The sequence below is a fragment of the Penicillium manginii genome (assembly GCF_028828005.1).
Source record: "Penicillium manginii strain IBT 31320 chromosome Unknown utg000006l:1.0-4164085.0:1.0-4166146.0, whole genome shotgun sequence".
Taxonomy (NCBI): domain Eukaryota; kingdom Fungi; phylum Ascomycota; class Eurotiomycetes; order Eurotiales; family Aspergillaceae; genus Penicillium; species Penicillium manginii.
The window spans coordinates 2,577,497-2,591,411 of record NW_026643107.1 but is presented as its reverse complement, the minus strand read 5'-3'; the positions used below and the strand labels follow the sequence as shown (position 1 = coordinate 2,591,411).

Genomic DNA, 13,915 nt, shown 5'->3' with positions numbered 1-13,915 from the left:
CTCCTTCCTTCATGAAGTCATCCATGTGTAAGCGGAAGTCTATCACCAGTACATTGGTCCCAGGGCTTTAATACTCTGGAAACTCCCTAGAATTGTGACTCACCATGTAGCTGGAACTTCAATTGAGAGTCAACATTTTCAGTAAACCATGCCCCTTCGATTGGGCGCTGTGCGCGCATTGCGCAGGCCTGGCGTTGTTTCTCACCAACATACTCTTTCATGGAGACCTCAAAACCCTCATAACCTTGGGTCTACCAAACAAAAAATCCTTGAAAGATGTTTCGCGACACAAGTTGAACACTCCGATGCTGGCAGCCAGTCCGATCACCAGAAAGAACGCGTCGTCATTCTCGGATCCGGATGGGGCGGATATACCATGTCACGCCGACTCTCACCTAAAACCTTCTCGCCAATCATCGTCTCACCTCGTTCATACTTCGTTTTCACTCCTCTCCTTACAGATACGGCCAGCGGATCATTGGATTTCTCTAACATCGTCGAACCGGTGCGAGACCCAGGCGCCAAAGTCGATTTTATTCAAGCCGCAGCCCGATCCGTCGATCTCAAGAAGAAAACTATACTATGCGAAGCTACAGTGGTGAAAAGTGGCGTCACAGAATCGCCGCGCACACACGAGGACGAAAGGGAAACCGAAGACGGCCCGGAGGCCAGCAATAAACAGCCGACACAACCGCGCCGGCTTTGGGAGAAAGGCGAAACATTCGAAGTTCCATATGATAAGTTGGTCATCGCTGTGGGCGCAGTGAGTCGCACATTTGGTACACCGGGAGTCCGACAGAATGCCATGTTCTTCAAGGATATTGGTGATGCCAAACGGGTGAAGCGCCGTGTACGCGAATGCTTCGAGCTAGCCGTCTTGCCAACCACAACCACGGATATGAAAAAGTGGCTGCTTCATTTTGCCATCGTTGGTGCTGGCCCAACTGGCACTGAGCTCACAGCTTCGCTGCGTGACTTCATCTACAAGGATATGATAGCGCTCTACCCGGGCCTCGAAGGGCTTCCGAAGCTCAGCCTCTACGATGTCGCACCGAAGGTTCTGTCCACGTTCGATGAATCACTTTCTCGGTATGCGATGAAGACGATGAGGAGTGAAGGGATTGACATAAAGACCTCTCATCATGTGAAGGGCTTACGCTGGGGTCCACCTGGTGCGCCTCCACCTTATGAAATGGACCCAAAGCGCTGCTTAACCTTGACCACCGAGGAGGAAGGAGAAGTCGGAGTCGGCATGTGCGTATGGGCAACAGGAAATGCCATGACCAAATTGGTTAGCCAGTCACTAAATGAAGTCAAAGAGTTTCCCGAGAACTCTGTGTTCAAGATGGATCGAAGCTCCAGTGGTGCGACCTCTGCAGAGCAATCTTGGGAATTCAAGAAAGTTCCAAAGACGGGAGCGCTGCTCGTCGATGGCCATTTGCGGGTTCAGCTACAAAACGACAAGGGAGATACGGCAGTGTTAAATGATGTCTTTGCTCTGGGGGATAATTGCATGATCGAGACCGGTGCACCTCCCGCAACCGCCCAAGCAACATTCCAAGAAGCGAAATGGCTCGCGTCCCACATGAACAAAGCGGATTTGGCCCATACGTCCCCCTTCTCATTCCGCAACATGGGAACACTAGCCTACATTGGAAGTGAGAAAGCATTGATGCAGATCCCTCATGACATGCACGATGTCAACAAGCGCAAAAGTTATTTACCCGAAGGCATCACCGGACGAATGGCTCGGTTGGTTTGGAACGCTGCGTACATCACCATGAGCATCAGTTGGCGCAACAAGATCCGAGTGGCATTCAGGTGGACCTTGAATAGATTGTTTGGAAGGGATGTATCTAGATTTTAAAGTATTGTAAATGACGAAAAAATGAAACATCTCCTACTGCATCTTGTTTCCTTCATCTTTTTTCCGAATGAAGGAAAAGGAGAACCGAAAAATCGAAAAATGAAAGATTTCTTTTAATTCGATACATGAGAAGACTGCGACAATTATGTTTCAAGGGTCCGGCAAATATGGGGGTCTTCAACTAAATCGGCAGTTCGCCTGGGCCGAGGCTTGTCTTCTCCGCACTCCCCGCATCCACCAGTGTTATTTCAATGTTGCATTCCGCAACCTTCAAACTTCAAACTTCACTATCACCCATCATGGCATCTCAACAGCCCCCTTACGTGGCAATTGCTCAACGCAAACAAATTGAATTGGCGGCTGCTATCCCCTCTGAATGGCAACTCCCTACCAACCTCATTCCCGAGGGCATGCTCTCGCCCGCGGAGTCTATTACCGAAGGCCCAAAGCTATATGGCCGAGTGAACGTGATGGAGATACCTCGCACTTGCGGTATACTCACGTCGAAAGAACTGGGTATTACAGAGAACTACGATGTCCGAGGACTAGTTTCTGCGATGACAGAAGGTAAATTGAAGTCGGAGGAAGTTACTCGGGCGTTCTGCAAGGTGAGCATTCGGGAGAAATCCACATATCCTATAAAGCCTGATGGCTGACCGATTCAAATAACAGAGGGCAGCCATAGCCCATCAAGTTACACGCTGTCTCACCGAACCGCTCTTCGACCGCGCCTTACGTCGCGCACAAGAACTGGATTATATACTGCGACAAACGGGCAAACCCGTCGGACCCCTGCATGGCCTGCCGGTTTCCGTGAAGGATACATTCAACGTGAAGGGAGTTGACTCAAGCATTGGGTTATCTGCCTTGGCATTCAAGCCTGCCTCGGAGAATGCAGCGCTTGTGGAACTGCTCCAATCTCTCGGTGCCATCGTCATTGCCAAGACAAACATCCCCCAGACACTGGGGACTCTCGAACAGTTGCAACCATCTCTTCGGACGAACGCTCAATCCTATCAATCGACAGTGGACTGCTGGAGGCAGTACTGGAGGCGAGGGCGCATTGCTCGCTATGCGAGGATCCATGGTCGGCTTCGGCACAGATATCGGTGGTAGCATTCGCGTACCAGCAATGTGTCAAGGAATTTACGGCTTCAAGCCGAGTAACGGGCGTGTTCCATATGGTGGCCAGGAAAGCGGTCAACTAGAGGGCAAAGGTCGGATTGCTCTGCAGCCTGTGGCTGGCCCGTTGGCCCGCTCGGTCGCGGATCTTGGAGCTGTGATGGCGGAGATTGTCCCCCGAGCTGAATTGTTTGGCGAGGATTGCATCCCCGGCTCCTGGCAACCTTTTTATGTACCTCAATCCCTGGCTCCTCCACGCAACTTCACTATTGGTATCCTGAAAACGGATGGCCTTGTCACACCACTGCCGCCGATTGCTCGCATCCTAGATGAGGTAGCAAGTCAACTGCGCCGGACGCCGGGTGTTAAAGTTGTCGATGTTCCTTTACCAGCTGCCTTGCCGAAATGCCAGGGTCTGGCTGGCCGCCTTATGGGCGTCGATGACGGGTCGAGCATGTTAGATAAGATTGAGAGCATGGGCGAGTCTCTTATACCTTGGTTACAGGGCCGCATGAAGCGCGGAAAGGCTCTTACCATCGACCAGCTAGCTCGGTTACAGGCCCAGCGTGCTGAAGTTGAGTTGGAAATGTTGAAGATGTGGACTCTTTCTTCATCCAATAAGAGCCGGCGCATCGATGCTATTATCTGTCCTATTGCACCGCATCCAGTTCCACAAATGGATCGCTATAATGCTGTGGGATACACCTCCACGTTTGTTTTGCTGGACTACCCTGCTGGTACTGTTCCTGTGCGATCATTCGTTGAGTCGGATTTGGAACTTGGACGGGAGATGGACACACCCGTCCTTGGGAGCTGGGATAAGGCCAACCGACAACTATGTAAGTGATGACAACACCAATGTGTCCTCATGGAAGCACGATACTAATAATTTACTGCAGGGAACGAGAAGACTGTCGATCGCCGCGTGTACCTAGATTCGCCGCTCAGTGTTCAGGTTGTCACTCCCAAGCAGCATGACTATCAACTCTTCCAAGCAATGGAGATCGTCGATCGGGCGGTCCAGGGAAAGACCGGCTTGCCCAGCGCAAAATTGTAAATAAATGTGATCTATATTTGTAAATACTACCATAAGAGTTCAGGTCACTTCGACAGAACTATGGTGAACAAGTTCGGTATCTATACCAATGATATTGATTTTTCCAAAAACTTTGTCATATTATGCCAAGCGTGGTTTTATTTCAATGCTCGGCCTAGGAACCATCGACATATCAATCAAAATGGTAACTAAAGTCTACCCTTGAGGACAGCACCGCCGTCAGTTGCAATGACAGCCCCGTTCAAATGGCTTGATGCACGCGAAGACAAAAACACGACCAGTCCTGCAATATCCTCGGGACGGCCTAAACGGCCATTGGGTGAGTACTCCTGTAGCTCCTTCATTCCACCCTTGAGCTCAATCAAGCCACTGGCCATCTTGGAGGGGTAGAAGCCCGGCGCAATGGCGTTGGTCAGGATATGCCGAGGGCCCAGCTCAACAGCAAGATTTTTTGCTAGGTGAATGGCAGCAGCCTTGGACGCGGAATAACTTGGTGTGGCGTTCTCTCCAACGGTTCCAATGCCAATGCCCGCCACGGAAGCGGTGACAATGACGCGAGCAGGATCCTCGAGCGTTGCCTTTGCCTCGAGGAGTGGAGCAAGTCTATGAGTTGATGTCAGATTAAAGGGGCATTTATCAGGAACGTGAAAAATGCAGAGACGTACTTCTGAATTGTGTAAAAGATGCTCTTGACATTCAGATCCATCACCTTCGAGAACATCTTTTCGGGGTGAGTATCGAACTTCTCACCCCAGGTCGCACCCGCATTGGCGAATAGGATATCGACATGATCAGTTGTTTTGCTAATCTCTGCAACCAGCCTATCGAGATCTTCCATGCGGGAGCTATCAGCAGGCACAGAGATGGCCTGAGCTCCCGGTCGCTTGGAAGGCAACGCGTTCAGCGCCGCGACAGCTTCGTCGCAGGCATCCTTCTTTCGGGAGGTGATATACACCTTGGAGCAACCAGCTTGTAGGAGGCTAATCTTGACGTTAGATTTTCAAGACACAAATAGCAAATTCGGGGGTATTGTCCTTGAAACCGTAAGTCCAGGGCAAAACTTACCCCGAGGCAGCATGAAGTCCCAACCCGCGTGAACCGCCAGTCACGACAGCTACCTTCCCCTCGAGGGAGAATATATTCGAGAAGTTGGTCAATTGAACTTGATCTGTGGCTGACATGATTTCCTTGGTATATGGGAATGTATGGAGGAGGGAAGGTGTTTGGGTGAAGTTCAAGTTCAAGTTCGCATCAGGGCCAGGGTGTTATAGTGCAACCGCGCCGATTGACCGAGGCTCGTCTGTGTTACAATGCCGAACCCCGCAAACTACAAGTATGTCCCATGGATTAGTAATCTCTGTCCCTAAGCATTTTTTTAGGAATCGTAGTAGGTCAAATCACGTTAATTTATGTTATACCAGATTTTATTTACGGTAATCATAAAGTTGCCACGCGAATAATGGGAAACTGGGTATGCTGGCCCATTTCGAGGTACTTTGGCTACAACTTCGTACGACGAAGCATGAAAGAGCAAATAATATTTGAAAGTAGACAAAGTAACTATTAAGACATTGCGGAAGTTCCGAGACATAAAGCACCCATAGGTATTTTAATAGTAGAAAAGTGGAAAATGGCTATTGATCAGTCAGTCCTCTACGACTTTGGAACATCTGGCTGATCCTGGAAAGGGGAGGTATTGATGGCACCTGGGCATATGTCATATGTCGTCTTCGCCACCGGGTATTCTACCTCCTAGTGCCTAGTAGGCTTATTTAGAGGAAGTAACTACAACAATTTCGATGACATGATCAAGGCTAAAGGGGCCTTTGGCCTCCCACGAGATGACTTTCATCAGCACAATTTTCGATTCAATCTCATCTCTTAAATCCATCGCCCAACGTCTCCAGAGAATATCACAATATTGCTCCTTGATGAATTGTCTGAGACACATCGCTTTATCGATGCAATCTCTAAGACTGTGATCCGTTCTTTGTTTGAGCTCCAGAATGCGCTGCACGACATTTTCAGGCACTGCCTTGTATGGAATGCACGGAAATTAGGACAACGCCGTTCACTGCCACTCTTGCTCCTCTTCTTGCCAAGGCCGGGGATGAAAGTCAGAGCGTTTGTCTTGTTGTACAGACTTAGACAGTTCACACTCCTGTATCTAGGTTCTTTGAGCTCAGATAGTTTCTCACTCATACGCATATTTACTCTGGGATCACTTTTCTTGCCAGAGTCATCTCTCTGTATCTATATTATCTTTTTATTTGTAGGTTAAGATTCAATTTAGACGAGTCGAAAGATCCATTAGGTCCAAGACTATCTTCATATAGCACGGGTAATCCTAGTAGTCACCTGACAATTGTGGCACTGTCAGCCTCTATAATAATTCAAGCCCTGGTCCTAGTACTTCAAGTTTCTAGTTAAATCTTCAATTGCCTGTCAAGTGATATGACCGCTAATTATCTCCAGTCGGAAAATTTATTCCAATATAAAAATGTAGGGCTTGTTGAGATTATATCCGCGGGCTACGTTTACCACTGGTGCAAACAATCGTGGCTGGTAGTATCACGGCTGGTGGGCCCGAAATGTGCTCAATCTTTCGCAACTCATGGCACCAACTCACATTAGGTACTCCACGCAAATCAACTTCCAATCGAATGACCTCTCAAAGGATCTCGTCATTGAAATGAATGCACTAGTACCTTGTGGGCTGCGGGGTGCTCCCTAGAGGGACTCCCAATCGGGGAGGACCTTGGGAGTTGCCTTCCTTTCTCTAATACCCACGCATCTCCCGGTGACTTCGACTTTCCACCTCTCACCCTCTAATCTCTCATTTTCATACCACACTGTCAAAATGTCTCACACGCTTCCTCCTCTCCCTTATGCCTACGATGTAAGAACCGCCCCCAGTACACTTTGAATGTCCATTTTCTCATCTCGACTAGGCCCTTGAGCCCGTGATCTCCAAACAGATCATGGAGCTGCACCACCAGAAGCACCACCAAACCTACGTCAATAACCTGAATGCCGCTCTCTCATCCCAAGCTGGAGCGACTCAGTCAAATGATGTTCCGACCCTGATCTCCCTGCAGCAGAAGATTCGCTTCAACGGGGGCGGTCACATCAACCACTCCCTCTTCTGGAAGAACCTCACTCCACCTGGAACCCCAGGTAATGACCTGGCCAGCGCTGCTCCTTCTCTAAAGGAGGCAATTGTCTCCCATTGGGGATCTGAAGACGCTTTCAAGAAGGCATTCGGAGCCGCTCTTCTCGGTATCCAGGGCAGCGGCTGGGGCTGGCTCGTCAGCACTGGCGGACCCAATAGCCGTCTCGACATTACCACCACAAAGGATCAGGATCCAGTTTCGGCTGAGGATGTACCTGTCTTTGGTGTTGACATGTGGGAGCATGCCTACTATCTCCAAGTAAGTTCTGCTTCCGAAGCCGACCGAAGCTTCATACTGACGCCTTGACTTCCAGTATCTGAACAACAAGGCTGGCTACATCGAGGGAATCTGGAATATCATCAACTGGTCGGAAGCAGAGAAGCGCTACACGGCCGGTGTTGAGAACCTTGTCAAGTTGTAAAGGCGGACTGCTCGATATGAGGCTCTTACGTTTTCCCGCTGCCGTTCATGGCAAGATTCATGACCTAGTTGATGATAACAATGTAACCGACCAAATCAAATCAAATGGATATCAAATTTTGCATGCCGAGTATATAGTAGAAAGAAAAGGAGAAAGGACTATTCCAGTCATTCACTTTAATTGAAGCCCACGATCCCCACGCCAAGCACTGCTCCCTCGGCTTCGCGGAGGGTGACTTGTCGACCCACGACACCTTTCTCGGAGACACCGAGATCTAACCGCTCGGGTAACTCAAACTCCATCTCCGTTTGGTGAAATCCTGGTTTCAGACATTTGTTCTGGGACAAATCTAATCGGAACTGATGGAGAGGGACTGTGGGGGCAAATGAAGTCGAGAGATCTCCATATTTCCTGTCGAGCAGGGATCAATAACGGTATTTGAATACGGAGATTGAATGCTTACTCTATGCGCATATCCACATTTCCAAGACTCTTTAATGCTTGGTAGGTCTCTGGATCGTCGATTTGAAAGATAGCCTTGGTTTTGTGATCGTTTGTGTCGCGGAAAAAGAGTGAATAGGAGGATAAGGAGGATGTTGATGAAGATGTAGATTGCGAGGTGACTGAGTCTGGAGAGGAAGAAAGCGATCGTTCCGAAGAAAGATTGTTGTCGCATGGGAAGAGCACAGCGATGGTGCCTCCAAAGGCAGGACGGTTGGTTTCACCGCACATTTTGAAATCAGGTTGAGGTTGATGTTGAAAGGGATGGAAGATGCAAGAATGCTGCGATGGATATATGAGATGCAATATGTACAACGATTGAACGGGTCGAGGTGCGAGAGAAAATAAAGGAGAGTCCCATGATACCCATGCTATATAGGCGCAGCTTACACCCGCAAGGTCGGCCACCAAGGTGAGCGGGATCGAGCAGATATACTCCCCAATGAGGCTAGTCCTGCCGATCTGCTCAAATCTGCGCATTTTGTGGGGATTAAATGCCTGAGGCATTAAGACTCTCAGCTTTGGTTAGCTAAAATAGAGGCAGATCATTCCGTTTAAGTCAGACGCTCTTCGAAATGTTTTATGGAGTAGCCCCAGTACCCGAAACTCCGCAAATGAAATTAGAGTTAAGACGTCCGCGTGAGTAATTGTGGGCAGGGGGTGGAGGTAGTGGAGGACACAGAACATTTGTGATGCCGGCCAGGCGCGACGGAACCGGGACTGTCGTGTGAGCCCCACCTTGCCCGCGGAGAGACCTTGACAACCCACCTGACCAACAACGACAACGGGTAAAATGGAGAAAGTCTGGCATGAGACCTCAGTCCCAAAGAAGCTCTCTCCATCCGAGACATACTATGACCTTGGGCCCTACAATCGACGCGTCAGCACCGCCAACCCCGATGCCCAGGCCTGGTTCGATCGTGGTCTCATTTGGGCATACGCCTTCAACCACCAGGAGTCTGCACGATGTTTCGAACAATGCGTGATCTTCGATCCGACTTGCGCTATGGGATATTGGGGCATTGCCTTTGCACTGGGTCCTAATTACAACAAGCCATGGAAATTATTCGATGGAGAAGATCTATCGACGACCACCACACGGGCTCACGCAGCCGCCTGGGAAGCAAGGAACCAGGCAGGGGCCGCATCACCTGTCGAGAGGGCCCTTGTCGAGGCGTTACAGCACCGGTATCCCCAAGAGGAACCCCTGGGGGACTGTACCGACTGGAATAAGCAGTATGCCACGGCCATGGAATCGGTATACAACGCCTTTCCCGAGGACCTAGATGTCATTACGCTATACGTCGATGCTTTGATGAACCTCGCCCCATGGACCTTGTGGGACTTGAAAACTGGGCAACCAACTCCGGGTGCTCCGACCCTCAAGGTGAAGAAAGTACTGGACCGCGCCTTGGCCGGCGATAATGCCCTGGGACATCCCGGTCTCTTGCACTTGTACATTCACTTGATGGAGATGTCTCCCACACCAGAGATTGCGCTTCCAATCGCGGATAATTTGCGAGGATTGGTACCTGACGCCGGCCATCTTGAGCATATGGCAACTCACCTGGATATACTTTGCGGCGACTACCGTCGAGCAGTGGCATCAAATACGTCCGCGATCCGCGCCGACGAGAAGTTCCTTGCCAACCAGTCACTGGGACATTTTTATAATCTCTACCGGGCTCATGACTATCATTTCCGCATGTATGCAGCTATGCTAGGAGGCCAGTCCAAAATAGCCATCGAAACAGCCACTGTGCTCGCAGAATCGCTCACAGAAGACCTTCTCCGAGTTCAATCTCCACCCTTGGCAGATTGGCTCGAGGGATTCGTGTCTACACGAGTGCATGCTTTAATTCGATTCGGTCGTTGGGAGGAAATTCTCAGCCTGGGCCTACCAACTAACCAAGTCATCTACTGCAGCACGACTACCATGACCCACTACGCCAGGGGCGTTGCTTTGGCTGCAATGGGCCGTACTGACGAAGCAAAGGAAGAGAGGGATCTTTTCAATTCCACAAAGAAGCTGGTTCCCGCATCTCGAACTATATTCAATAATACCTGCCTCGATATCATCTCTGTTGCTGCTGCAATGCTCGACGGGGAAATCGCTTACCGCTGCGGTGAATACGAGGAGGCATTTGCCTGTCTCCGCCTTGCAGTTGACCGAGATGATGATCTGCCTTACGATGAACCATGGGGCTGGATGCAACCCGCCCGACATGCGCTGGGAGCGTTGTTGCTAGAACAAAACAGAGTGGAGGAGGCCAGCAAGGTTTATTCTGCAGATCTTGGTATTGATGAGTCTCTCCCTCGCGCCTTGAGACACCCGAATAATGTCTGGGCCCTGCATGGTTATCACGAATGTCTAGTCAAACTTGGTAGAGCAGCCGAAGCGAGGACTATGAAACCTCAGTTAAGGCTCGCTTTGGCTATGGCTGATATACCGATTCAGGCATCATGTTTCTGTCGACGCGGCTAGAGAGATTTATCTTGAGCATTACATGATTCTTTTTATTTTGAATGCCTGATCGATTATTGATAGAGGCAACCAAATCTTCCTGAATATACCTGTGAATATCTAGACCCGCGACAGAATGATTTACTATCTAATATACTAGCCTACGACCACATGAAATGTGAAATAATTTCATATTACACACCCCGAGTCCCAATCTTTCAACAGCTACTAAATGAATCAAATCTCATGACGTATTATTGAGATTTTTTGGACTTTCCCATCATTCCGCCCCCCAGTGCCAAGCCCGATAAGCGCCAAGACAAACAACCATGGCGAAGTCAAGGAGAATGGGCGCCTAAGAACACCAAACAAGTTTAGTTCGAGACTCTAATTCTAAGATCTGCTGCCTTCGGAACTCTACACAAGATCAGCTCCAATCATGTAGAAAGGAGTTTTCGATATATTGGCGGGGAATCTTGCAAGACTCTTGGCCTCGCCACCCGCCCGGAGGCTGTGCTATCTATGGAAGAGGCAATGATGCACATTGTTGGGCTCTTTGTGGTTCAGCCCCCAAGATACCTAGATAACTGCTGAGCATACTGTTTATATAAGGTATTATCTTACCTTCCACTTCATATCTACCTCGTCTGATTAAATCGATTCGACATGTCAAGCTACTACGAAGAATTCTACACTGGTTGGCACCCAGACGCAGTACCTCGCCAGCGGAAGAAATGGCTCAATTTCCTTTCACTTCGTTTTGGCGCCATTTTCATCACGATTGCACCCATCGTATGCTTTGCTTGGGCATACACACAACATGAGGCCGGTGTTGTGGCCACTGATGGACTCGGTAGTGCATGGGCCGGGATAAACCTGGGAACCGTAAGCCTACGTGGAATGGTGTCATTGTATCTTCAAACAAACTACTAACATCTAGCCAACAATAGGCCGCATACGGTTTTGTCTGGTCCGCTTCGGTATTCCTCGTGGTGATCGTCTTCAATTGTGCTGTCCCTCCTGGAGTCACCATCTTCTTCGACTGCATTGCCTGGCTCGGGCAGCTCATCACCATTTGTTTCTATATGCAAGAACTAGCAGGCTGGCATGCGGGTGGCTACGGATATTCCAAGAATAATATACACGAAAATCTATACGGAGCGGAGGTCTTCGGGTGCTCAATGATGCTTCTTGGGATGTAAGTTGGGAACAATTTTGCCTCTCCTTTTGGTGGAATTTGGCTAATTTACAACCCGTTCTACAGTGTATTCAATATGATTTTGATGATCGTTGCCTCGAGAGCTTGTCATGTTCAACGAAAGGCTAAGAAGCAACTCACAAAGCCCGAACTTGATGTCTAGGCTTTGGCGATATCATAGTTCTGGAAAACCTCCAACCTCGGCTACGATCGGTATGGCTGGATAATTTAACACCACTTATTATCCCGTGCCAGTGAAGACGGATGACGAGATGAACTATACACTTTGCGCTAGGAGAAAGAAGCAACTTCTAATGTATAATAATCTAATCTTAATCTTTAATATCAAATCATTGACACTCGTTGACAACGGACAATACTCTCAATTTAATATTGGATCGCAATATACTAGGTCAGCGGAATGGCCACGCACTACCCTTCTTCAACGGGATGTGAAAACACAAAAAAAGATCCTGCGGTTTTGAAGGCAAGACAGAATTTGAGCAACAATAAGAGTCGGCAACAGTAGGTAAAGAAAAATCAGATGCATGCTCGTTGCTTGCTTCAGGTAATTTTTGACAGTATGTCGAGAGACGACATTTAGAAACGGCGTAAGTGCGATCGACTGGAAGTAGAAAGCCATTCCAATGTCATTTATCCGAACGGTACCAAGGAATCTTGATTCAGCGAGCTTTTTCATCGTCAATTCAGTAGACTTTCAATGCTAGGGCGAAGTGGACAAGCTCGTATTCCATCCACCAACTAAGAAACGGCAAGGCCGAGCCAAGGATCGAGGGGCCAAACTGAAACCCAAGGATCAACAATTAATACGAGCCATCGTGCTCTGTCTGGGCATTCTGGTTTGGACTTGGAGAGTAGTATGGGGCGATATCGGAAAATATGCGACAGATGAAGGGAAACTCTACCCTGCTATACAATCCATTCTGCAACCCTTTCAAAAGTATCCATGGATGAATGCAGCGTATGAGAGTTAATGATAGCCCTGGAGATCGCCGATCTAAACTCAATCAACCTCCACCCCGTGATGATCTCTATCTCCCAATGCTTTCAGGGCCGATGTTTCCTTGCAATTGTTGGTGCCTCTGCATAATATGTTGCTTTGGAGCCCCAATTCTTCTCGTATTTCCCCTCCGATCATGCTAATGTTACGAAGTATGAACCCCAAAGATCTACCCAAAGAGATAAAAGAGTCTTGGCCAAAAATTTATCAATATTTAAAGGCTAGAGATGGACCCAGGAATCAAATGGAACCGGAACACTCAGCTTTTCTCTCATTCGGCTCCTAACTCCCAATTCTCTCTCGTCATTCATGATGTCCTTCAAGCTTCTTGTCGCCGCCCTGCCTGCTCTGGCAATTGCCTGCACCGGGCCCCCAATCAATGACAATGGCTTGAATTTAATTAAAAGCTTCGAATCTTTCCAACCAAGCGTCTACGACGACGGTTTCGGCAACCCTACTATCGGCTACGGCCACCTCTGCGGAGACGCTTCATGCTCCGAAGTCGCAAACCAGCCTTTAACTGAAGAGTCTGCAAGCCAGCTCCTGGCCAGTGATCTGGTGGTGAGTCACTAATTCTCTTTCGTCTCAAACACCGACCCGGCGACTAATAAAGACACAGAGCTACCAAGATGGACTCACTAATGCCTTGGCGGATCCCGTCACCCTGAACGATAACCAGTATGCCGCATTGGTCTCCTGGACCTACAATATTGGAAACGGAAATATGGGCAACTCGGATCTTGTCTCGCGTATGAATGCCGGCGAGGATGTCGTTACTGTGGCTCACGATGAGCTGCCCCAGTGGAACAAGGCTAATGGTGAGGTCGTTGATGGACTGACTCGTCGTCGCAGCGAGGAACTGAATCTCTTCGATGCCCCTGCGAGTTTCGGTGCTTTGCCAGTTGCTTGCTAGCCTAATATTAGATTTGATCTTCCTTTGGCGATTTTTTGGTTCTATTTAGTGATGAAAGTGGCTAGGCAGAACAGATTTGTGTATATTTACTTCAGGTGACGGTGAGAATTAGCACTTCTTTATGCATGATTGAATTGACTGATATTCCCTTGAAAATTTTCTAGAGACACTACTAGTA

At 48.8% G+C, this 13,915-nt stretch overlaps 8 protein-coding genes across 8 annotated transcripts; 6 read left to right on the top strand and 2 right to left on the bottom strand.

The window, feature by feature from the left end:
• Positions 1-148: 148 nt before the first annotated feature.
• Positions 149-1,867, top strand: N7533_009338 (putative pyridine nucleotide-disulfide oxidoreductase; the record flags this gene model as incomplete). Its single annotated transcript, XM_057105988.1, has 1 exon — positions 149-1,867. The coding sequence occupies one exon, from the start codon at positions 149-151 to the stop codon at positions 1,865-1,867; it is 1,719 nt and encodes a 572-aa protein (XP_056957437.1).
• Positions 1,868-2,166: 299 nt separating this feature from the next.
• N7533_009337 (putative general amidase) lies at positions 2,167-4,046 on the top strand (the record flags this gene model as incomplete). Its single annotated transcript, XM_057105987.1, has 4 exons — positions 2,167-2,475; positions 2,540-2,847; positions 2,912-3,828; positions 3,889-4,046. The coding sequence occupies 4 exons, from the start codon at positions 2,167-2,169 to the stop codon at positions 4,044-4,046; spliced, it is 1,692 nt and encodes a 563-aa protein (XP_056957436.1).
• A 188-nt stretch (positions 4,047-4,234) lies between these two features.
• N7533_009336 (oxidoreductase, short-chain dehydrogenase/reductase family) lies at positions 4,235-5,227 on the bottom strand (the record flags this gene model as incomplete). Its single annotated transcript, XM_057105986.1, has 3 exons — positions 4,235-4,649; positions 4,712-5,026; positions 5,112-5,227. The coding sequence occupies 3 exons, from the start codon at positions 5,225-5,227 to the stop codon at positions 4,235-4,237; spliced, it is 846 nt and encodes a 281-aa protein (XP_056957435.1).
• Positions 5,228-6,906: 1,679 nt separating this feature from the next.
• Positions 6,907-7,640, top strand: N7533_009335 (superoxide dismutase; the record flags this gene model as incomplete). Its single annotated transcript, XM_057105985.1, has 3 exons — positions 6,907-6,945; positions 6,998-7,477; positions 7,533-7,640. The coding sequence occupies 3 exons, from the start codon at positions 6,907-6,909 to the stop codon at positions 7,638-7,640; spliced, it is 627 nt and encodes a 208-aa protein (XP_056957434.1).
• A 176-nt stretch (positions 7,641-7,816) lies between these two features.
• Positions 7,817-8,372, bottom strand: N7533_009334 (uncharacterized protein; the record flags this gene model as incomplete). The annotated part of the gene is made up of 2 exons (XM_057105984.1): positions 7,817-8,051; positions 8,104-8,372. 2 exons carry the CDS (start codon positions 8,370-8,372, stop codon positions 7,817-7,819), a joined length of 504 nt encoding a protein of 167 aa, XP_056957433.1.
• Positions 8,373-8,934: 562 nt separating this feature from the next.
• N7533_009333 (TPR domain protein) lies at positions 8,935-10,626 on the top strand (the record flags this gene model as incomplete). The annotated part of the gene is made up of 1 exon (XM_057105983.1): positions 8,935-10,626. The coding sequence occupies one exon, from the start codon at positions 8,935-8,937 to the stop codon at positions 10,624-10,626; it is 1,692 nt and encodes a 563-aa protein (XP_056957432.1).
• Positions 10,627-11,271: 645 nt separating this feature from the next.
• N7533_009332 (uncharacterized protein) lies at positions 11,272-11,966 on the top strand (the record flags this gene model as incomplete). Its single annotated transcript, XM_057105982.1, has 3 exons — positions 11,272-11,490; positions 11,556-11,803; positions 11,870-11,966. The coding sequence occupies 3 exons, from the start codon at positions 11,272-11,274 to the stop codon at positions 11,964-11,966; spliced, it is 564 nt and encodes a 187-aa protein (XP_056957431.1).
• A 1,167-nt stretch (positions 11,967-13,133) lies between these two features.
• Positions 13,134-13,737, top strand: N7533_009331 (lysozyme; the record flags this gene model as incomplete). Its single annotated transcript, XM_057105981.1, has 2 exons — positions 13,134-13,385; positions 13,444-13,737. 2 exons carry the CDS (start codon positions 13,134-13,136, stop codon positions 13,735-13,737), a joined length of 546 nt encoding a protein of 181 aa, XP_056957430.1.
• Positions 13,738-13,915: the final 178 nt, after the last annotated feature.